Source organism: Alexandromys fortis, unplaced genomic scaffold (genome assembly GCF_014885135.2).
Source record: "Alexandromys fortis isolate MF-2015 unplaced genomic scaffold, M_Fortis_MF-2015_v1.1 scaffold_19, whole genome shotgun sequence".
Lineage (NCBI taxonomy): Eukaryota > Metazoa > Chordata > Mammalia > Rodentia > Cricetidae > Alexandromys > Alexandromys fortis.
In genome coordinates, this window is record NW_026067890.1 from 7744024 (window position 1) to 7766474 (window position 22451).

The window sequence follows — 22451 nt, forward strand, 5'->3', positions numbered from 1 at the left end:
CTTAAAAGTTTTTTAAATAAGAATTTAATTGTTCAATTCAAATTAAATGCCATGAAATGGAATTCACTTAACTGCCATTAAATGCTTTTAGTAATGAATAACTTAAATGGCTTTGCCAGTAAGTAGGATAGCAGCAGCTTCTATAGGCAGAGCTTTCTGAGGCTTGTCCGGCTTCCCTGTCACAGGTCGTCTGATTCTGGCACAGCGGCGTCTTCTGTAGGTTCAGTTGTTATCACTACAGGAATATTCTCAGATATCCATCCCTTCGGAGTCCTATTAAAGGACCGTCTGCCTGAAAGAGGATTGGCAAAGGCCATGAACCTGGGATCTGTTAGCAGTAGAAATTCAAAGTCTGGAACTTTGAATTTAACCATTTTTGATGCTTTTTCAAAACCTCCAAACGGAGTGGCAACTCTGTGGGAATCAAAAGAAAAGCAAATAATGATTAATATCCAATTTTTGTTTGTCATAAAAATGCAAACAACTTCATTGTTTTCTGGACGCCAAATGATATTTTTCAGTTTGAGGCCCTGGAATCAAGCAATTTCATTGAAGGTCCATACATTGATAGGAAAATAAATAAAGGACAAATTACTGCAAAGACCCTTTGTATGGACTCTTATCTTTGAACAAATCTGCTCCCTGAATCATTACAACCAAAAGCCTCTGTGCTTTTGCTGTCTGTAGCATTTCAGGTCTATCTTCCCTCCGACTACCCCTGCCGACACTCCCTTCATTAGATTCCTGGGCTAGAGGTTATTTCTATTAACCGTGTGGTACTTGGGGGCATGTTAGACTGTACTGTTCATGCATGTTTTTAAGATTATCATCTGCTTAGGGGCATCTGTGAACTCTTTGAAGGTGAGAAATGTGTCTTGTGTATAAGTTTCTGTCTTCATCTTAGAAATTTCAAAATTTGTGAAAAAGAGGCCATGAATTTGAAGGAGAACAGGGAGGGGCATATGGAAGGATTTAGAGGGAAGAAAGGGCAGGGAGATGTGTTGTAATTAAAACAAAATCTCCAAATAAGCAAACAAAAAATTTCAAAATTTCCCCATTTATCTCTGAATAAAAATCTAACCTCTGCCGTTGCCTACAGGAGCTCAGATACATTTCTAACTTGTTTTATGCCAGGCATTGTTTGCGCATTCATTGGCGGGCATGGTTCTAAAAGACCAATGTAGATGATACAGTTCCAGATCTCAAGCAGAGAAGGGGGCATAGCACATCAAACCAACACAAGAAACTATCTCACAGTGATGATCTATGCAGCACAAGCTGATTCTGTGAATAACTGAGTGTTTAGTTTCTGTAGACATTTAAACTACCTTCTGAGGACGTGAGATTAGCCATTAGAATGTAACAACATGTCCACGACAGAGAAGAGTCAAAGGCAGATAAAATTTCAGAAAGTTCAGGGAAAAGAAGAAGACCTATCTTTCTAAACTATTATAAATTCTAAAAATATTATACAATTATTAGTTCAGAAACACTTGAAATTTTATATACTGACTTGAAATTTTTGTCAAACTTCTAAAACAAAATCATGTTTTGAAGCATTCACTGGACACTGCACACCAGGTTTGTTTTTCTTTGAACTCTAAAATATTTGTTGTTTTGTAGTACTATCACAGTAAGTTCTTAAAATTGAGCCTGTATTAATTAATTAAGTTGAGCCCTGATTTTTTAATCTATTATCTTTATTCACACATGTGACATGGGTTTCTCCTTACGTGTTGGATTCAGGGTTTTTTTTTGTCTATTTTGTTGTGCTCAGGGTCAAACTCAGGACTTTGTGCAATGTGGCAAGCATCCTCCACCTGGGTTACATTCCCATCATCGGGTTGCTGTTGGCCAAGTGCTTAAAATGTGTATATTTCTAGAAACAGCCTCGGTGTTCCACCTTTTCAGTACTCAGCTATGTTTTTTTCTAGTAAGACCATATGCCTCCATTACCACATATTATGTTAGTCCACCTAAGAAAACCAAATAACATGGGAAGAAGGTAAGGGAAGTGAGAGGGTGGGAGGGAGAGGGGGCTGGAATTGGTATGCAAAATAAGATTGTTTTAAAAAATAAGACAAAATAAGTAAAAAAAGGAATACCAAAGAGCAATTATGAAAATTATTATGAAAATCCATTGTTCCTCAGAATGTGCTAGAAGACTGTAAGAAGAAACCAAAGGCATTGCCGTTACTCTCAAAGACAGTGTAACCCCTTTAGAAGCCAGTCAAGTTGTCGTCCTGTAGTAAAGGTAGCTGTACTGAATTGCATTGGAAAAGTCTCCCAGAATGTACAGGAAGCAGAGACACAACAGATAAAACAAGTGAGATGGGCTGGAGAGATGGCTCAGAGGTTAAGAGCATTGTCTGCTCTTCCAAAGGTCCTGAGTTCAATTCCCAGCAACCACATGGTGGCTCACAACCATCTGTAATGGGGTCTGGTGCCCTCTTCTGGCCTGCAGGCATACACACAGAATATTGTATATATAATAAATAAATATTAAAAAAAAAACAAGTGAGAGCTGACATTGAGGACATTCAAGCTTCTGGCAGAATAAGAAAGCGGTGAGATCACGACTGGAGCCAATGATTGATAGAGTGTAACTTTCTTGAAAGAGGCGAGAAGAGGCTCTAAGCCAAAATGAGTCACCCCATTGAAGGGGGTTGTGGATGAATCTGCTTGTCTAGGGGAGGAGGAGGGAGTGGGTCATTTGACTCACAGAGGGGTCATGACCCACAGGTTGACAACCAATATTCTAAGAAAAATTGTTTAACATTCAGGGCTTCCCAAACATTATACAAGATCAATTCATTATTAACATAGATGCTTAGTGAATGCCTACTAGGTTCCAGGTGCCATTATAAATTCTAAAGTCATGGTAAAAATAGGACAAAGTGGTACATTTCACTGGTGTCTGCGTTAAAGAGGGAGACTCATGGAATGAGAATGGATTGGCCATACAGGAGACAATGAGAAGTACCACGAAGAAAAATAAAACATGTTACTTATTACGAGGACGAAGAGCACCATTTAAGTTCACTCACCGGGAAGACTTGGTAAGAAAACACAAAGCCCTCCTTCCCAATTTAGTAGTTATTTTAGACTGGAGATGGAGCTGAGGAGTAGAGTTCATGCCTAGCATGTGCAAGGGCTTGGGCTCAGTAAGAACACGAAGAGAGGAAAGGGGGGAACGGGGAGGGAGAAGGAAGAGAGAGAGGGAGAGGGAAGGGGGAAAGAGAGAGAGAGAGAGAGAGAGAGAGAGAGAGAGAGAGAGAGAGAGAGAGAGAGAGAGAGAGAGAGAGAGACTAGGTAGGAATAATAGAGCCTCTACCATGGCTACACGCATTAGATGAAGAGGCTGGAGTCTAGCATTTCTGAAGTACGCAGAATAAGGTCAAGTGATTTTATAGCTCTTCCAGAAATAACATTTGCTCATTTTAAAATATTTTCTGGATTAACTCTCAGAGGGAGCGCTCCCCAGCGCCCAGCCCACTGCTGAGGTTCCGCTCTAGAGTCCTGTCTTCTCTCTTTTTTAACCAACGGCAGTTTATTTTTCCCAAGAAACCGGGAGTGGTTTTCCAGCCTTGCAAAGGACAATGTCCCTTCCGTTCCATCGTCCACTTCTGAGCTCCCGCCGCTGCTCCAGTGGAGGTTGCTGTTTGGAAAAGAGTTTTCTTTTCTTTCCTTTGCAACCGCAGAGAGGACATCCTGTTGATTTGGGCTCCGTTACCCTCTCCAGGGGCATGAAGGAGAGCTCAGAAGCATCCAGGGTGGCAGACTGCCTGCAAGGCGCTGTGGGCCCACGGAAATACTCCAAAGCGTCATTCCAAGTTACTGGAGCAAAAATGTCCAGTGGAAAGACTTCAGGTCTTCTTTTAAGATGAAATTGTATCTCTATAATTTCCATAATACTAGCTTTTCAGAAATAGGTCTGAGTTAAGATGGTTTTCATATCATGTCATTTCCATAGTGAATAATAAGCCTGTTTCTTTCAGATTCACAGATTGATGCTTTCTTGTTTATCCTGATGGTAGTCCATTTGTAAAACTAAACAACACTAGATGCATAATATACTCACAATAATTGTGATTTTTTTCTGAAAGTTAAAATGCTTGCACAGAAACTTGAAAAATAAATTATTCTACTGAATAGCAAAAAAGTGTGCGATATTTAAAGGCACTTTAATCATAAAATATGTTCTACAGATGAGAAAATTAAGCTAAATGTTGCACCTAAGATCCTATAACAATTTAAAGCACAGCCAGGATTTTTCCGTCTCTCAGTTTATTTCTTGTCTGTTATGTCACATGGAGTTTGAATACATATGAAAGGAATAAAAGAACAAAAGAAGATGTATTCAGAAAAGCAAGGGCTAGGGAAGATGGCTCAGCAGTTAAGGGCATGCCCCTCTCTTGCAGGTTTCTAGGCTCCCAGCGCTTAAATGGTGGCATGCTACCATCTCTAGCTCCAGTTCCAGGGGACCTCATGCTCTTTCCTGACCTCCGTGGGCACCATGAGCACACGCGGTGCACATAGATCCAAGCAAAACACCCATCCACGTAAATAAAAGACAGGCACCTTTTAAAAAGGTCATTAAAGTTGTTCAATTTTTACTATGTGTTTTACCATAATAAAAAGTTGACAGAAACTTAACAATCATAACAATGATTTGAGTCTAACACTGTATCATCCAGAAGGACCGACTTTTGTCACTGCCGCTGTGTGACTGAAAGGAGGTGGTGTTTGCCCAGCTTGACACCGCTGACTGAAGCCACGTTGAGTGTGTTGAAGCTGGTCTACTGCTTGCCTTTACTCCAAAGGAGTGTGCTAACGATTTCTTCATGAGAGCCTGGAGCAGACAGCAGGGCTTCTCTGTGAAGGAGCCTAATTCGTTCATTCTTGTCCAGCTCTCCAAACTACTCAGTTCGGCTCCCCCTCGGCCTTGTATGTTTTACCAGTGAACGCCTCCCCCTCCAAAAAGTGGTGTCAAATATTGGGTTTAGATTCTAAAATTTCCTTTTGCTTTTCTCTGAGATTTTGGTCTTCAAGATATTTGACTATCTTTATAACTTTTCAATCACTTAAAAAATATTTCACCTGCAAGACAGTTCAACAGGTGAAGGCACCTGCAGTCCTGATGACCTGAGTTCAATCGCTGGGTCTTCCTTGGTAGGAGACAAACAGACCCCTGCAGATTCTCCTCTGACCTTTGCACTGCACTGTGGCATGCGTGCTGACCTCCCACCGCACAAACAAGATGGGGAAATTTAAAGAAATAATAAGTAATAACTAAATGATAGCATTTAAATTTTTCATTATTTTTATGAAGTTCTTCATACGGACCCCAGTGAATTAGCCAGATAAAACTTTCCGAGTATTAGTAATAGCGCAAATAAATGAGTGTCCACTCAGATTTAGACACCTGTGTTTGTGCTTAGATTATTTTAAGATCGAACTTGGTTTCCTACAGAGGCTTCTACTCCCTGTCCAGCAGTGAGAATGTCTGGGTTTCACAAATCCACCGAGTCACACTGGATAACCGAGTTACCTGTTGAAGCTCCTGTAATCTGGTAGTTCTGCCTTTCCTTCGGGCTTGAAGAGTTTCGGGTACAGAGCCTCCAGGAGCTCAGGGTCGCCGCCAATGGCCTGCTCCCAGGGTGACTGGTAGTACTTGGGAACGGCCGTCGTGTTGAACCTTTCAGGAGGGATTTCCTTCAGGGGTCCAGAGTATCCTTTGGAAACAGAGCAAAAGGGAATCAACAGAGCGCCCTCCGTTTCTAAATGCCACCTAATGCGGTCCTGCATTTACTGTCTCTTGCTGGGGTAAGTTTATGACGGACCCTTTCTATAAGTCACCAGAAAGCAGCCAATTGGAGACATGTAAAAACTTTTTTACGCTTAAGGACCTTAGAAAATACATTATTATTATTATTATTATTATTACTATTGTTATTATTATTATCACCATCAATCATCATTATTAACTAACACTTATTATTCTAATGATTTGCTTTTCCAAATCATATTATTTTTCCCTTGACTATATATTACATTTATTTAAGTATAACTATTATTTTTAAATGTGCTTTTTTATTACTTTACATCAGACTCAAAAATGTATTGTTTTAAAGAATATCTGAGTACCCACTGTATCCTTATTGTTATGAAGTTCTTCACACACACACACACACACACACACACACACACTAATTACCAAGCTAAAAATTTTAACCAGGCTGTGGTGGGGCACGCCTTTAATCCTAGCACTCAGGAAGCAGAGGCAGGCAGATCTCGGAGTTCGAGGCCAGCCTGGTCTATTGAGCAAAATCCAAGACAGCCAGAGCTGTTAAACAGAGAAACCCTGTCTCAAGCAAAAAAACAAAATAAACAATCAAGCAAAAAGGAAAAAGGAAAAATTTAACTATTAGCAACAATGCAAAAATGATGATATAGACTACTAATGATTACTGAGAGAGGGAGAATTAGCCTCTCCCAAGATCGAGCCCCCCCCATTTGTTCATCCAATACAAAGTAATCACCCCTGAAGCCGTATACATGCAAACAAAAATAGACTCAATAGATTGTATTTATTCATTTTTTCATATATATGTAATGGCAATATACATATACATGCAGATATATATATATATAACATATATGTAATAATTTTAAAAGAAGGCTATCAATTTGAGAGTGAAAAGGGGTTGGAGGAAGGGCACATGGGAGGGGCTGAAGGGAGGAAAGAAAAGGAGGAAGTAATATAATTGTATTTTAATTTAAATTTTAAAATTAAATAAATAAAATTTTAAAGATTAATCAAGTACTCATTATATCTTAAAGACTATACTCATCATATTTATTTCTCACCCTACCTTGTTTTCTTTGTTTTAAAGATTTAAAAACATCAAACCAAAATAAATAATTTTTTTTTAACAGTGCAATAGTAAAATAAAAACGAACGAGTGAACAGAACAGGTGTGGAATTCGGCCTACTGTGACCCAGAAGCTTGCTTTCTGCCACAACTTTTGTTTGGAACTACTGAAGAACTTTGTTACCATATTAATCTTAGAATATTGTGCAGTTAATTGTATTTACTCATTCTTCTGCAGTGTTATTTTGGTAGGTTTTTCTATGGCTTTTCTCAATGTAATCAGTCAGAATGCTTCTAAACTATCAAGTTCAGCAGTGATTGATGTTCAACATATTTTTCTTTAAAGATTAAATATTAGTGAGTTGGCTCACCTGCATTCAAGAATAGCTCATTACTACTCTGAGGAAACCCCCTGCAGTGTTTTTCCTAAATTGTTTATTCATTTTCTAGAACCCAAAAGATATTATTACTCATTTCACAGTTCAATTCCGTAAATTAAAAAAATCTACTTTGCATAATGCTTTTAAGGAAATATTTTAATTTTCAAAGACAAAAAGTACTTTTTGTAGGTTATTTTGAAAGTTATCAATTAACTAATATAATCTTTCCTTAATATCTCTCAGAAGGTAATAATATTTCTAAATGATGCATATTAACTTAATGGGATTTGTTTTTAAAACAAATTAAAAGCTATGTTTTTAAATGGGTTTTGTTATTTTTGTTGATATTATTTGTTTCTTTTGAGACAGAGTCTTAGTAGCCCAGACTAGCCTGGAAGTCATAAACCTTCTGCCTTAGCTTTCAGAGTGCTGGGATTAAAACAATGAGCCCCTTACATCTAACTAAGTCTATGTTTTCCAGACCGCATATAAATCCTTTCCGAGAACAGAAACCAGTGGAAAAGCTGACTACTGCGAGCTGTCTCCTGACCTCCACATGCACTCGGCACAAATCCCCCCTCACACACACACATAGACACGCACACTCCACACTCTCACACACACTCATACACTCTCACACACACACTCATACACACATTCTCTCACACATACATTCAAACACACTCTCTCTTTTACACATGCTCATACAAGTGCACATATGCTCTCTCACACATATCTATACACATGTATTCTCTTACACACACATACACTCAAATACACACACACAACTCTAAATAAATAAAAATTTAAAAAGAAATACCATGAACTGTCTGAAAGAATATATAACTATTGTAAATATTTTACATGATTATTTTAAACTTCAATTGTATTTTTGTCTTAAACTTACACACAAAATATATTGAATGAGAAAAGCTATACCATTTAAATGTCATGGAGTAGTATTTTTAGATACATAGAAATTCTACTGTTCCATTTGAAGGTGGTTTGTTACCTGGTGCAATGTTCTCTGGATTTGGGGGACTTCGTGGATCTGGGGTGTTGGGAGGAGTCGAGGGGGCTTGCTGTGGACCACCTTCAAGGTTGCTGCCATCGATTTTCCCATTCTGCATGGCAATATTGTGCTGTAATTGTTCAAAAGTAAGATGAAACCATTATGCATTACATAATAGCATATTGTAAGCTTCCATTTGCATATCAAGAAATTAAACATAATGGCACTGTATTGTTTCTCGGGACCTCAGTAATTTACATTGTAATAAAGTTGAACAGTTTAATAAAAACCTTTGTGTATGTCAGGCTATAATCCATTTGACAAAAATTAAAACCAAAATTAAGTTTGCATTACTGTGTGCATGACAATATAGAGCTTCCCCTCAATTTATTTGATTTCTGTTCATAACATCACTGCGAGAAATATGCTTACTTTTAATATCTTTACCAATCTAATAAAACAAAGCATATTGGCCAAACATTTGATCTAGAGATTCTTTTATAAAATAATGTTTCTATTCATCTTTTGAGAATGTTATACAATGTATTTTAATCATATTCATTTCCTTCCACAAATTCCTCCAAGATTCTCCCCCACTTCCTTAAACTCCCCCGACCTTTGCAGTAACAAGTTCTTAGTTCTATTGACAGTTATTGTACTTAGTGGTTGATTACGCCCATAAAATGTGTGCCCCCATTGCATCCATCAGTGGGCGTGTCTTTTTTTTCCACTTTAGTCTCCATGTGTATATCTTCCTTGACTATTTTTCTTACAAAAGTTATTTTATGTTTAACTACCTGTATGTGTGTCCGCTTATGGGCAGAGCCTGTGAGTGTAGTTGTCTACAGAGGTCAGAGGGGGCTGCATCTTCTGGAGCTGGAGTTACAGGCAGTTGTGAGCTACCACGTGGGTGTTGGGAGCTAAAGTTAGGTCCTCTGTTAGAACAGCAAGTTGGCTCATCTTGGCTGCTGAGTCCACCCACCTTCCTCGTGCTTCATCATACAGATGTCTGCCTTCTGCTCATTTCCCATCATGTACATCTCCCTTAGTTAGTTGAAACACTAATGTTTCTATGTAGTACATGACTCCAACCTTTAGAAATGCATCTTTATTTCATGTTGAAGACCATTCAAACTTGTGTCCAGCCATTGGGATCTTGGACTCACCTCTTTCACATAGCAGCCCATTTCCGAGTTCTAACCCCTCATATTCCCTGTTCTTTCCTGCTCATCAATTTACTATTGCCTCTTCATCTCCTTGGAAGGACCTCCCTCTGCTCACTGTCAAGCCAAGTCCCAAATTCTCCATATCTATCTTCAATTTCCCTCTTCTTTCTAACGTAACCTACCAGAAATGCCACCACATCTGTCTATATTATCTCAACATTTCAGCAACATCTGTGATGTGGGAGTCCACTCCATGTGCTGTGATTACCATTAATGAATAAAGAAACTGCTTTGGACCTATAGCAAGGCAGAACTTAGGTAGGCAGGGAAAGCTAGGCTGAATGCTAGGAGGAAGGAGGCGGAGTCAGAGAGAAGCTATGGAGCCGGAAACCCAACAAGTGGCTAGCTCCTTCTACACATCTGTACCATTCCTTTATGACTGCTCTTACTTGTCCTTGTCAGATTTTTGTTACCACATTCATGGCATTGTGAGTTCCCACTATAGACTTTTTAAATCTGGCTAGGCAACATTATCCCTTTTCTGTACTTATACAGAAGACTATTTATATCCAGGCGTAGTGGTACATGCCTTTATTCTCAGCACTCATGAAGCAGATGCGGATGGATCACTGAGAGTCTGAAGCCAGTATGGTCTACACAATGAATTCCAGGACAGCCAGGACTATACAGTGAAACTCTGTCTCAAAAAAGTTTTAAAGGCTATTTTTAATAATTACTAAATATAAAGCACTTCACATTTGTATATAATTTGATGTTTTACAATTTGAATTTACCATCTACCTTATGTTTTACTTAATTTACTGTGTTAATATTTTACCAACTTCAACTGCAAACTAAAAAACCATTGAGAAAATGTGGGGAGGTACAAACCATAATGGGTAAAGAATCACCTGCTGTAGAGTTTCTAGAAGCTATCTATGGAATGAATTTCACCTATGGGGACAGGAAATCCTACCTGTATTCATTTTAGGGATCATGATTCTAGCCTGCTGGAAGCTTCTCCTGAGGCTTACAATGAACAGGAACACCACCTCTGGTTAGTCATTAGCAGGAAGGGGGCCAGACTTGTATTATCATAGGTTAGTGTGCAAACAAAGCACCATGATGTGCCGCTGATGACTGATTGTGACATAAGCCTTAAATTATTATGTTCAGCATCTATACTTCCTATCAGAAAGGTTGATGTGAAAAATGAACACGTGAATTTTTTTAGTTTAGTGAGGCTAGCTCTAAAGAAAACGAGACCAGAATAGAACATTATAGGCTAGAAGCATGCAAGTTAAAAACACATCACACGATTTCTGAAGTAATAACAAAAAAGGAGGGTTCATTGTAAACGTTACACCAAATATAAAGAAATTGTTTTTAAACAAAAAATAATAAATAAGTTTTAATACTCTCGTGATAGCTTGGTTAGTATTATTTAAGAATTGGGTTCTTTTTTTCTAAAAAAAAAATCAGAAGTTTTTATTTTGATATATTAATAAATATTTTGGATAAAAATGGAATGTGGCAGTCTAAATTAATAATAAACTGAACTATTTTGTGAGGGAATAAATAATAAATGATGATAACTTAATAGTAGAAATGATGGCTTTGGTTATTGGGGATTTGATTCATATTATCCTCTATATGAGATACTAAATATTATAATAACAAGGGAATGATACAGGTAAGTAATTATTTTTAGAGTATCTGTAGCTCAATAGATGGGGAGAGTAAAAGCATTCTCCAGAAAATGTAATCAATAATTAGATTAATGGCTCAAGATACGTTAAAAGGCAACTCTGACCTGGGAACCAGGCACTGAGGGTTTAGTCTTAATTCTCCTATCAACAATGTGATTAGTTAATTTACAAGTTTCTCTGCCTGTCTTAATTTCTGTTCTTGTCTACAAAATAAAGGGACTCACATCCTCTCTAAGATGCCATCTGACCGTACAACCTCTTTGTGACCTGATTTTACTTCTAAAACATGCCTGAGGACTATGAGGAAGGCCATGCGTGATGCCATGCAGGATGCCAGAGCCACTGCAGTGTGGAACATTGTTAACGTGGCAGGAATTTTTAAAAGAATGCCCACTCCTGTCCATTAACTTACACCTTGGGCAAGTATTTATTGAGTACCTATTATGTTGTAGAAACTATGTCGGAAATTCAAAGGCAAATAAATCCATCCTTTGTCCAGAGCTGATAAAAACATGCAACATTTAAAGATAGAGTAACTACTGCCTTTACAATCACTATTAGTGTTTACTACTCTGAATTATTTATCATCATTAAATTGCTTTAGTATGACTGCTTAGGATTCTATCAATCATTTAGTGCCCAATTTTCTTGCAACAGTAAAAAATTCTCAAATCATACATGTATTATAACTGAAAACAGATATATAAGATTATTGTCAACAATTTAAGATTGCCATGATGAGAGATTAGGTTACGTTCATAAGGACAGTTTTAATCCCATGCACAATGGTTTTCAGCTGTGGGTTGCAGTCCTTTCATAGGGGTCACCTAAGACCGTTGGAAAACATAGGTGCCTTACAGTTTATAACAGTAGCAAAATTACAGTTGCGAAGTAGCAACAAAAATAATTTTATGGGTTGGGGGCTCACCACCACATGAGGAACTGTATTAAAGGGTCTCAGCATTAGGAAGGTTGAGAACCATTGTCACAGATCTTCAAAGCAGTAGTTAAGTGCTTGCAGCATAAGAGGGAGTCATGAAACAGACATTATTCATTTACTGAAATGTCTGAACTTGCAGGTGACTTTGCAAGGCTTTCCTTAATCCACCTATTTCATGTTACTTCATAAAAGGTATTCTTTGTTGTTATTCCTTTATGAATGCAGTTACATAATAAACCGTCAGATAAGTGTAGATTATTTCCAGCTCATACTGAACTAGCCGCAGATATCTTCGCTCTAGAGGAGAGGGTGTTGTGTATAATAATAGGCTAAAATAACATATTTACCCATGATTTCAAGCAAAGAACTATCCTTCGCAAATGTAAATACTGTAGTTGAGTATGATTTTATGTCTAACTGAATTCACAATTAAAACTAGAATTAAGCTACAATTATTTTTTTTAAGCTACAATTATTGATTGATTGATTGATTGATTGTAGTTTTGGGGATTGAATGTGGGCTTTGAACAAGCCTGGCAAGGATTCATTCTTTACATTAAATCCTCAGCTCTCAAAATCTTAATTTAAGCCTGGCCTAGTGGCACAGTCATTAGGTAGAAGAGGCAGGCAAATCTCTGTGAGTTCAAGATCAGCTTGGTCTACACAGAAAGTTTCAGGCCAGCCAGGGCTGCATAGTGAAACTCTATTTCAATTTTTCTTTCATTCAGCTCTTAGTAAGTATAACAAGGAAATAAGTAATAAAAATAAAGTCATTCTGCCTTAACTGCTTATCTGTCTTCAATGAACTAACTACCTTCTTTACAATTTCTCTCAAAGACTGCTTAAACGAACATGGTGCTAACACATGTAAAATCTGACTTTTGTTAGTTTGGGATAAGGTAGTTGGGATAAGGGACTATGTAGTTTCGGCTGGCTTGGAACTCACTATATAGCCCAAGTTTGCCTTGAACTTGTGAGTGATCCTTCTACTTCTGCCTTCAGAATGCTGGGGCTACAGGTGTGCAACACCACACCCAGCTGGAAAACATAATTTAAAATGGTAAGGTTTTGATGCTTACTAGCCCACACAGTTATGTCCATGATGGCTTTGTCGTGACCATGTGGAATTAAAACTTTGCAACAAGACTGATGGAGTTTGCTATTCTCAGCATTGGCAGGGCCGGGATGTATGCAGCAAAAAACAATGCTTATCCTTGCTTTGTGGTCCTCTGTGTGCTTTGGGAGTGTTTCCACCACAAACTGTAGGTGATAAGGCTTGGAAACACCCGGTACCAGTTCTCTCCACTCACTGTCCACCCTCCTAGCAAAACAGGCCAGTTTCCTCAGTGCCAAATCTACAGCTCACAATGTCCCTAGTGAACACAAAAAGCATTCTCACATCATACATAATGCTTCCTTTATTGAACCACCTAAGCTATTCATCACCCTGAATAAAAGGGTCTAATAGAATCAACCGAAAGCAGAGACGTAGAGGAACTTGTTTGGGAGCCTGGTAACACATACCAACTTAGGTATGCTGTTAATTCATTTAGATACTCACGGTTCAGTTGTACCTACATTTATTTGTGCCTTTGATTCATACTGGAAATTTTCAAAGGTGTACTTGTCAGATCTTCTTTGACGCATCTTAAAGAGTCTGGCGCCACGGTTACCGAAATGGGACAATTCTTCTATCATGATATCTCTGGGGATACTGACTTTTTTGCCCAGGTTCATGCCATCTACATCTGGAAAACAATATTTACATTCATGAAAATCGAAAAGAAAGCATTTTAAAACACGTTGCTCTGTTCTATAATTTGCTTCCTGCTCTACATTATAGTAAGTGATTGACATGTGCTTCAGTAGACTGGCCTCGGGGGTCCATCCTGAACTCACCATTTTAGCAGTGTGTGATCACGTATGTTGCTTATTTTGTCCAAACCTTTATGTCCTCATCGCTAATGTTCAGCTAATAATAACGAGAATAATAATTACTACAAGGAGTTGGTATTAAATACAGCTCAATTATATTTAGTTACACCCATGTTACCAGGCACATAAGAAGAATGAATAAAAGCTAGCTATCATGCTATTAGTAAAATTTAAGCTTTCCATTCTGTGACTTTTCAAACAGAACTGCTCCATATTTATATTAATAAGCTTTGCTTTTCTCCCCACGCTTCTATTCACCAGCTTGAGCTTTGCCTAACCCTGAAGTGCAGGCGTGCTCCCTCCAACTCCACCGTCTAGTCTTGGAGAAGCACCATTCGTGCTGTGCCTGGCCCCAAGCACCCTGCGTGAAGGGGGGAGGTAAGAAAAGTGGAGCGGACATCTTTCCCAGCCAGCTCAGATGCTGCTTCTGTGCATCTCTGCCCTAGAATCTACACACAGTTACTAATATTTCCATTGTATCCAAGGCCCTGAATCACAACTCTCTTATGGTTTGACTTTTCTTCTGGTTTTAATTTTTTATGAACCTTATATTGTAAATACAGGAAAAATTTTGCAATGAGTGTTATTCTTAGAGGAGAGGGTGGGTACATGTCTGTAATCCCAGAAGCCGGAAGTGGATGCAGAATAATTTGTGAGTTCGTTATCAGCTTGAGTTACGTAGTAAGTTGGATGTCAACCTGGGATATCAACACCGACACAATGAACGAAACAGGCAGTTCTTTACCAACTCTCAAGTTTTCCATTGCCTCCCAATGTGGGTCGTCTCAATGTTAATTTCCCCTCCCACTCCACAGTGGCCGTGAGTGACTGAACAGCTTCGGGATGCTAAGCTCAGGAGCACTGCATGGAAAACAAAGTGATGGCTGGGACGCATGCTGGTTCACAGAAACAGACTCACAGATTTTCAGAAATTCTACAAGGCAGCAGTTACACAATGGAGACACGATCGCTAAAATTCAGAGAGAAGTCAGGGGTGCTGATACACACCTGGCCTCCCAGCACTCTGGGGGTGGAGGCAAAGGCTCAGGGCCTCAAGGTCAACTTAAGTTCAAGACCAGTTTGTACCTAAAAACTTGTGCATACACACACACGCGCACACACACACTATATATAGTGTTATGAATGTAGCTCAGTGGTAGAGCACTTGCCTAACCTACGTGAAGCCTTGTTCCATTCCCAGCAAAGAGTAGAAAGATCTTCTGGCTATGTATAGTGGGATATCACTGTTATCCTGCATTCGGCAGACAGAGGCAGGAGGATCACGAATTGAAGGCCAACCTGAGCTACCACAGTGAGACCATGAGCAAAAAGCAACAAGTTCCACAATTAGCCGAATCACAGTAAAAAGAGCAATGACTATTAAAAAGGTATCGCTCTCTAAGTGGCTGGCTACCTTGGCTGTTGTTATCCATGTGGTCTTGAGGTTGTTTGTGTCTGTTGTAGCCACATGAGGAAAATCTGAAAACACTACAGTGCTTGCCATACCACTGCTTTGTGAGTCCCTATGTGTCGTTGCTGCTGCACGTTTCTTCCCACGCTTCATTCAGTGTCTCTATGATGGGAGCCTGACGTTGGCCATGGTGAGCGTATTTACAACACAAAACATGGCAAACTCCCAACCAAAGCATCGCGTCCCTATGTCAGGGATATATTAGGCAACATCCTTGGCATAAACAGACAACAAAAGACAAGCTGAATTCTCAAGGTTCCCCTACACACACCCTTTAAAGTTCAGTGTATGATGTCACAGGTTCAGAACTGGCTGTGAGCTGAGAATCCAGTGAATGATCGCTCTCATGATTCATAACTTTCAGTGCATAGTGCTGTCCACCCCTAGACACACAGATTCCAAGCTCTGGTGTCCCTGCCCTTTAGTGTCACCCCAGCACGGGGTTTTAACGGGCATGTTAACCTCAGTGCCCGAGCGATGAGATACATCCTCGCCCTCATGACTTAGAAGGTTGTCTTTGAGGCATTAGATCATCCATTGAAAATAAGATGGCTAGGCATACTTTCCAACTGCAGTCATCCCTAGTGATATGGAACTGTAGTCGGATCCAGGCATCTAATCCGCCGACGGACAATTGCAGTTAAAGCCGAAGATCTTTTAAAATCACTTGCTCATGCTTGTCAGGTGACTGCAATCTTAGTAGAATGTACCAACCATAGGAGGAGAGCTGGCAGAAGCTCACTTTACTTAGGAGGTCTTACTGATACAAAGAGATGCTTTAACACATTTGCAAAGGGCTCCAAGTAATAGTTCATAAAGTCTACTTTTAATATATTGTATGCCAAAATGCACATAACAGAAGACAGTGTAGTCCAGTCTATGATCTTGAATAATGCTTGAAAATTTTCCCAATTAATAGAATTTTACTGATAATTTTTTTTTCTAAATGAAGATGAATTTGAAATCCATATGAGATACTTTGCGTTCCTATTTCAGATATCTTTGTGTCACTTTGGGGACATTTTGTTGTTGTTGTTGTTGCTAAGGTTTTTTGCTTGTTTTTTGCTTTTGAGACAGAGTCTCACTATATGGATCTGGCTAACCTAGAACTTACTACGTTCCAGTAGACCAGGCTGCCCTTGAACTCGCAGAGATTCAACTGTCTCTTCCTCCCTGGTGCTGGATTAAAGGTATGCACTCCCACCAACGGCTTTCAATTTAAGTTTTAAGACTACTTATAAAGGCTTCCATTAATGTGTGATTAGCTCTAAAAATCTGTAAATATTTAGGAAATCCCATTACCAGTGTTCTGAGTTGCACAACAGTTCATCCGGCGCTGCCCGTAGACTGCAGGAGAGGAGCCTCTGACGGCGAAAGGCTCTGGAGAAATCCAGGGTGCTGATCAGTGTGAAATGGGATTCAGCTTTGTTCTCTGAAGGACCTTGATCAGGTCAGGGGCTTAGACAGTGAATCCTCAATGGGTGACTACACACCATTTTTCAAAATAAAAGATGCTCTATTTCTCCTTGACCTTACGAGAGTGCTGATGGAAAAGTTAAAGGACTATCACCAACCCATGCACTGAATTGCTCCTCTCCCCACCCCACGTTTGGAGATATTCTAGGCCTTTCTGGTGTCATCATTTTGATACTGAAGTCCTGATTGACAGGAAAAGTAAAAACCAATCCTCACATGATCCTTCATCTGAAAGGCCTTGTGCTCTAGAGTCTTGGCGATTTCTGGCCATCTATTATTCTATTATTATTCCTTTTTTGTTACTGATGGAGTAACAGGCACATTCATTCCAGGCAGCTCAACAAATGCAAACACGGTATTTCTGAGTTAGACGCACCAGTGAAGCCATATCTACACAGTGCTCTGTTCAGAATTTCAGACCACAAAGCTGAACTCTTTCCCTGAAATTACAAAAATCACCAGCCTGATTCTTTTCAGTGTGCCCCAGGAAAACTATATAAAGAAAAAGACAATAATCCCCAAAGCATATTACAACAAAGGGCAGGAGGAAAGGCTGCAGGGGGGCAAGCAAGCCAGCACAGCAGACACCGAGGTCCCCTTTCCTGTTAAGAGGCTCTGACTCTGAGCTGCTAGTGACATCACAGGCCTGGTCCATCCTGTGGCTGTTTTAGCTCCAATTCCTTTCCCAGCCATACTGTAGAGTGCTTGTCCTTAATCCGTTCTGATGACCCCATCTCTTCCTTTGTCACTCATCCCTATCCCTCCTTGTTTAGTCTTCAGGTTTGAAATGAGTTAAGGAGTGAGCGAGGATTACAGTGCATGCTGGAAACCCATAGAGATTCCGGTAAATGGCACAGGGTTATGGGTAGGGGCTGTTAGAGACTGTCTTTCCTTGTCCTCACAGCTGATCCATATGTAGACGCAGACAAAAGATTTCTTCATTCTTGCGTCACAGCACTTTTTAGATGCTCGCATAGATGCTCGCAAACACGGCTGGCATGCTGTTGTGTAGAGCACGGAGGTTTTGTTACAACAGTAACACAAGGCCACATCCCCCACATTCAGTCCTTTCAGGCCAGTAGGAATGCAGTGTGGAACTAAGGTGAGGCCGACCGGGGCAGAGAGCCTTGGAAACAGGAAATCCATTTCTTCTTTAACATTTGTTTATTCAATTTCTTGGTCTCTGTTTGTCTCTGTTTCTCTCTCTGTCTCTGTTTCTCTCTCTGTCTCTCTCTCAGTGTGTGTGTGTGTGTGTGTGTGTGTGTGTGTGTGTGTGTGTGTATTGTGTGGATTCCAAAAATTGAATTCAGGTTCCAAGCCGGACAGCAAGCTCGCTGAGCCATCTGGGAGGCCCTAGACACTTTTATCAGCTTTTCGTTGGACATGTGATGTACTCACTTCTGGTGCATAACGTGACACCAAATTACAGTGGGTCCATACCGAGCAACGGCACGGGGAAAGCAAATGGAAACTAGCGGTTTCAAAAACTCGCTCCACCCAGTTAGCTCTAGTCCATATGGGTAGAAGTTTTCACTAATTCTTTCAGGCATTTTGTCCTTCTAATAGTAAGAGGGATGGAATGTGGAACTTGCCCTCTTCTCTCTCCCTACTCATCTCAAAGCGTCCCCGGCTATGGTCTCAGCTCTACAAGAACTGCCTTTGGCTGAGCCTCATTCATTATTATGGTTGTTTTTGGAGTGTGGTAATAACCCATGGTTTTCTAATACTTAATTCGTTCTTATGTGCAAGGAGACTAATTAGTCTTAAAATTGAGATCAGAACTCTAGCATATATCATTTTAAACTATCCAGATGTTTCATAGCTGCAACATGTTTTAAAAATACACCCATCCCCACCATAAATGTTTTCTCTGACGTCCATATCTCATTTCTACATCTATGGAAAAGGTGACGACATTGCCCAGTTATAGTGTCCTCGACTCTGCAGCATGCAAATAGTTAAGCTCCATGCAAGACTCCAGCAGAGAGAAAAAGAAAGGAATTAAGTATTTGTCCTGCTTCAAACTATATAGTTGTTTTTTTCTTGGATGAGTCTGCTTATCCAGCTTATCTAGAATATTCAACATCATAAAGCCCAAGTCTGGGGCTCCTTCTACCTGGGCTGGAGCTCATCCAATGTTGGAGGGAAGGCCTTCACATGGCCAAGACTTCCTGGTGGGGAGGTTGTAGTATTCCTCATTGATATATAAGTGCATTTTCTTTATATTTTCTAAAAATAAAGCTTTCAATGGTTATATTTATAAAAAATGATGAAAATACAATTTTACTTTTGTAGCTATAGGCAAGCAAATAGAGAGTAGAATCTGACATATAATTTGAAATGAGATTATATTAAATGGATTTACTTACTTATGATTATGATGTAATTAGATGGAGTCAATTGTGTTCAGGGGGGTATGGCCTAAGACAATTATGATGATGACATAATGGAAAGTGATTTAGCCAAAGCCTGGTTTTACAGCAAACAATTTAGTCCCAAACTTGAGTTATCATCTGATTTTTGCCATATTGACACAAGCAAGTAAATTATTGCCCAATGTAGGACACCAGAAGATACATACAAATTTAAAAGAAGCAGGGGGGTTCAAGACTTTGGATTGATATAATCTGGTTGCTAGGCCAGAATTACTCTCATTTTACTCTAAATGAATCTGGCATGAACGTAAAGCCTGGGAAACAGCAGAAGCCGGCACAATGACTTGACAGCGAAGAGATTAAAGGCGAGCCGTACCCTTTCAACATGACTGTGGTATGTGGCCAGTATGTAAAACACTTTGATTGGTAGTTCAGCTTGCTTTACGGAAAGGATGATGTGAAACACTACACTCGGCATGTTTCCAGATGCCTCCCCAGGGTCCATGAGTCTAGATGTGAATATTTTCACGGTGCAGCTCCCCACTTGTCAGCTGCACGACCATGAAGGGACACCCGGCGAATTCCACAAACCTGTCTGGAATGGCTCAGATCAGCCCTGAAAAGGACCTGTGTATTCAACTCAAAAGTTAACAGGATGCTCATTTTCATTCATGAGCAAAATAAATTTGCTTATTTTAAACAAGTAAAACATAAGGCCTTTCATAATTATTTGCTAGAATTTTAGAATAATAACAATATTATTTATTATTGGACTAATATCTTACATCTATCATATGTTAAAAATAAAGTTGTCTTGAGGTTAGAAGAACCCCATTTTTTTCAGAAAGCATAATTAAAAGTAGATTCTGCATGCAATATATGTTAGTAAATCAATTGCTGAACGCGAATACGAGTGTCAGGTTTAAACAATTAATACAATGAACCCAAATGCCCTCACTGTCAATTGTTTCGTTTTGAAAACTTTAGAAGGCAGAGAGAACCTATTTTAAATTTTTTGATGTAACACGAAGTAAAAGAAATCAAGATATACCAACAAAAAAAACCCACAGGGTTGTATGAAAATTATCTACAAAGCAGCGGAACCCGTAAGCATCATGCTCACTGATAGCGCAAGGGGCCGGGAGACTGCACATCAGCTGTCAGCCTGCCTCATTCCTCTTGCAGCAGCTGCCCATCTGAAAATAGCTCCCCATGAGAAAGGAGGGCTCCAAAGGGATCCATGACCATAGGTTTCTCTACAGCACCCCGAGAGCCTCATGTTTGTTATGCTGGGTGGGAAATGAACTACAGAATAGTCACCCCAGAAGGGACCTCTACTTATGCCACGCCGCATTAAGACCATGACGAGGTTTTAGTGGGTACCGTTTCCGTGGATCTCCTTTGTGATGGCTGATGCCTGCTGCTTCCTTTGCTTCACCATGGCGCTGTGTGATAGCATGGTCTTTTGATTCCCTGTTGAAAATAAAGGGACACTGTTGAGACAGTGCAAAGAACTCGTTATGACCATCCTTTCTGCAAGAGAAGAACATCTTTCTTCTTTATTAAGACTTTATCATTGCTTTTGACTGAGTGACCACCACATACAGCTTATCTGTCTGCAGCGCATGGTTTTCATCAGCAGCCCATGTCCCAGGGGACAGAGGACGACACGGCCTTAGACCCCATCTTTCAGTGTGTTGACCACTTTGCACTGAGAAGCAATGAAAGTGCCAGCTTTCTTGGGCTCCCCTCTCTCTCCTACACTTTAGTTTTTTTGTTTTCATCTGCTCGTACTTTTCTCCTGGCTGCCATCCCACCAGCATCAGAGGACATCCCTTCCAGCACCCTCTGAGACCAAGGAAGGGGCCAGCCTCAGCCAGAACTCTTCAGTGCTAACATTTCAGGTCGGCATCAAGAGCCTCCCTTTAGAGCAAAGAATGGCAAATTTATGAGTCACAACTCTGGACCTCTGGGGACAACTGACTAATACGACATTTTAGGAAACAATATACTCACCTTACTGTCAGACTGCACTTTTCAGCAGGGGTGGGTCCCAATTGTAGAGGAAAACGCTGAAGGTGGAATATGATGGCACTTGGGCCTGATGGGTTTTATCCTTGAACCTGGAACGGCATGGTCCCTAGCTCTGACTCAAACTGGGGACTGAGCCTCTCTGAAGAGACTGGCATCCAGCTGACATCAACTGACTATATATAGCACCAAATACTTTAGCTACTCATATCTTCCTGGCAAAAGGGAGGGAGAGGGAGAGATTAAGTTCTCTCTATTGTGTTTCTGGCCTGTGAGATAGTTGAATGGAATACTCATTCAAGAAGAACGTTTTTTAGTGAACTCCTTCTGTTGGAAGAGACCACAGCCCAAATGGATTTTAAAACATTTTGAAGATGTAGTTCTTATTCTATACTGTAGTTGAGGTGACAAGAGACAGATATTAATTAGAGCAAAATGATCGCTTATTCAAAATCAAAATGAATTCTAGGGGCCCTGGAGAAATGACTCAGTGGTTAAGAATACTTGCTGTTCTTGTGGAAGACCTGGGTTCAGATCCCAGTCACTCGTATGGTGGCTCACAGCTGCCTGGACTTCAGCTTCAGAGGATCTGACACATTTTTTTAGCACTACAGGTGGGCATTGAGAGAGAGAGAGAGAGAGAGAGAGAGAGAGAGAGAGAGAGAACAGAGAAGAAGAGGAGGAGTGAGGAGGGGGAAGAAGAGGAGAGAGAAGAATAAAATAAACCTTTTAAAAATTAACATTATGGACAATATTCATGGGGCCTCGTTAAGACCAAAAGCTGTGATGAGCTGGTCAACAGAGCAAGGATGTAACCAAAGGGGAGAATGATTGCAGCTCTTAACAACAGGCAATATCTGAATGGTGACATAAGGAGAGTTTCAAATTGGCTTCTAACTGGGTCACATTTTGGAAGGCATCCATAGAGGTTATCCCTGCGAAGTTGCCCGGCCTCTTCCAGGCCTGAAGGGAAGGATTTCTGTCTCCAGGAATAATAACAGGGAACATCCTCAGCGTCAACCGTCTTGGCTTCCTGGATGGACTTTGATCACAAAGTCACATTCCCTTCTCCCGCGCCATG

General features: G+C 40.0%; 1 protein-coding gene across 3 annotated transcripts; it reads right to left on the reverse strand.

Annotated features, from left to right (window-relative positions):
* Position 1: 1 nt before the first annotated feature.
* Myoz2 (myozenin 2) lies at positions 2–21538 on the reverse strand. 3 transcript variants are annotated; one of them, XM_050157571.1, is made up of 6 exons: positions 21356–21538; positions 20723–20812; positions 13661–13830; positions 8268–8397; positions 5552–5735; positions 2–292 (listed from the first exon to the last, which is right to left on the reverse strand). In XM_050157571.1, exons 2-6 carry the CDS (start codon positions 20796–20798, stop codon positions 277–279), a joined length of 576 nt encoding a protein of 191 aa, XP_050013528.1. In that variant the 5' UTR covers positions 20799–20812; positions 21356–21538; the 3' UTR covers positions 2–276. The 3 variants fall into 3 exon arrangements, with proteins under 3 accessions (XP_050013528.1, XP_050013412.1, XP_050013483.1); XM_050157455.1 differs by having other exon boundaries at positions 2–414; positions 21356–21537; XM_050157526.1 differs by lacking the exons at positions 20723–20812; positions 21356–21538 and adding an exon at positions 13982–14003 and having other exon boundaries at positions 2–414.
* Positions 21539–22451: the final 913 nt, after the last annotated feature.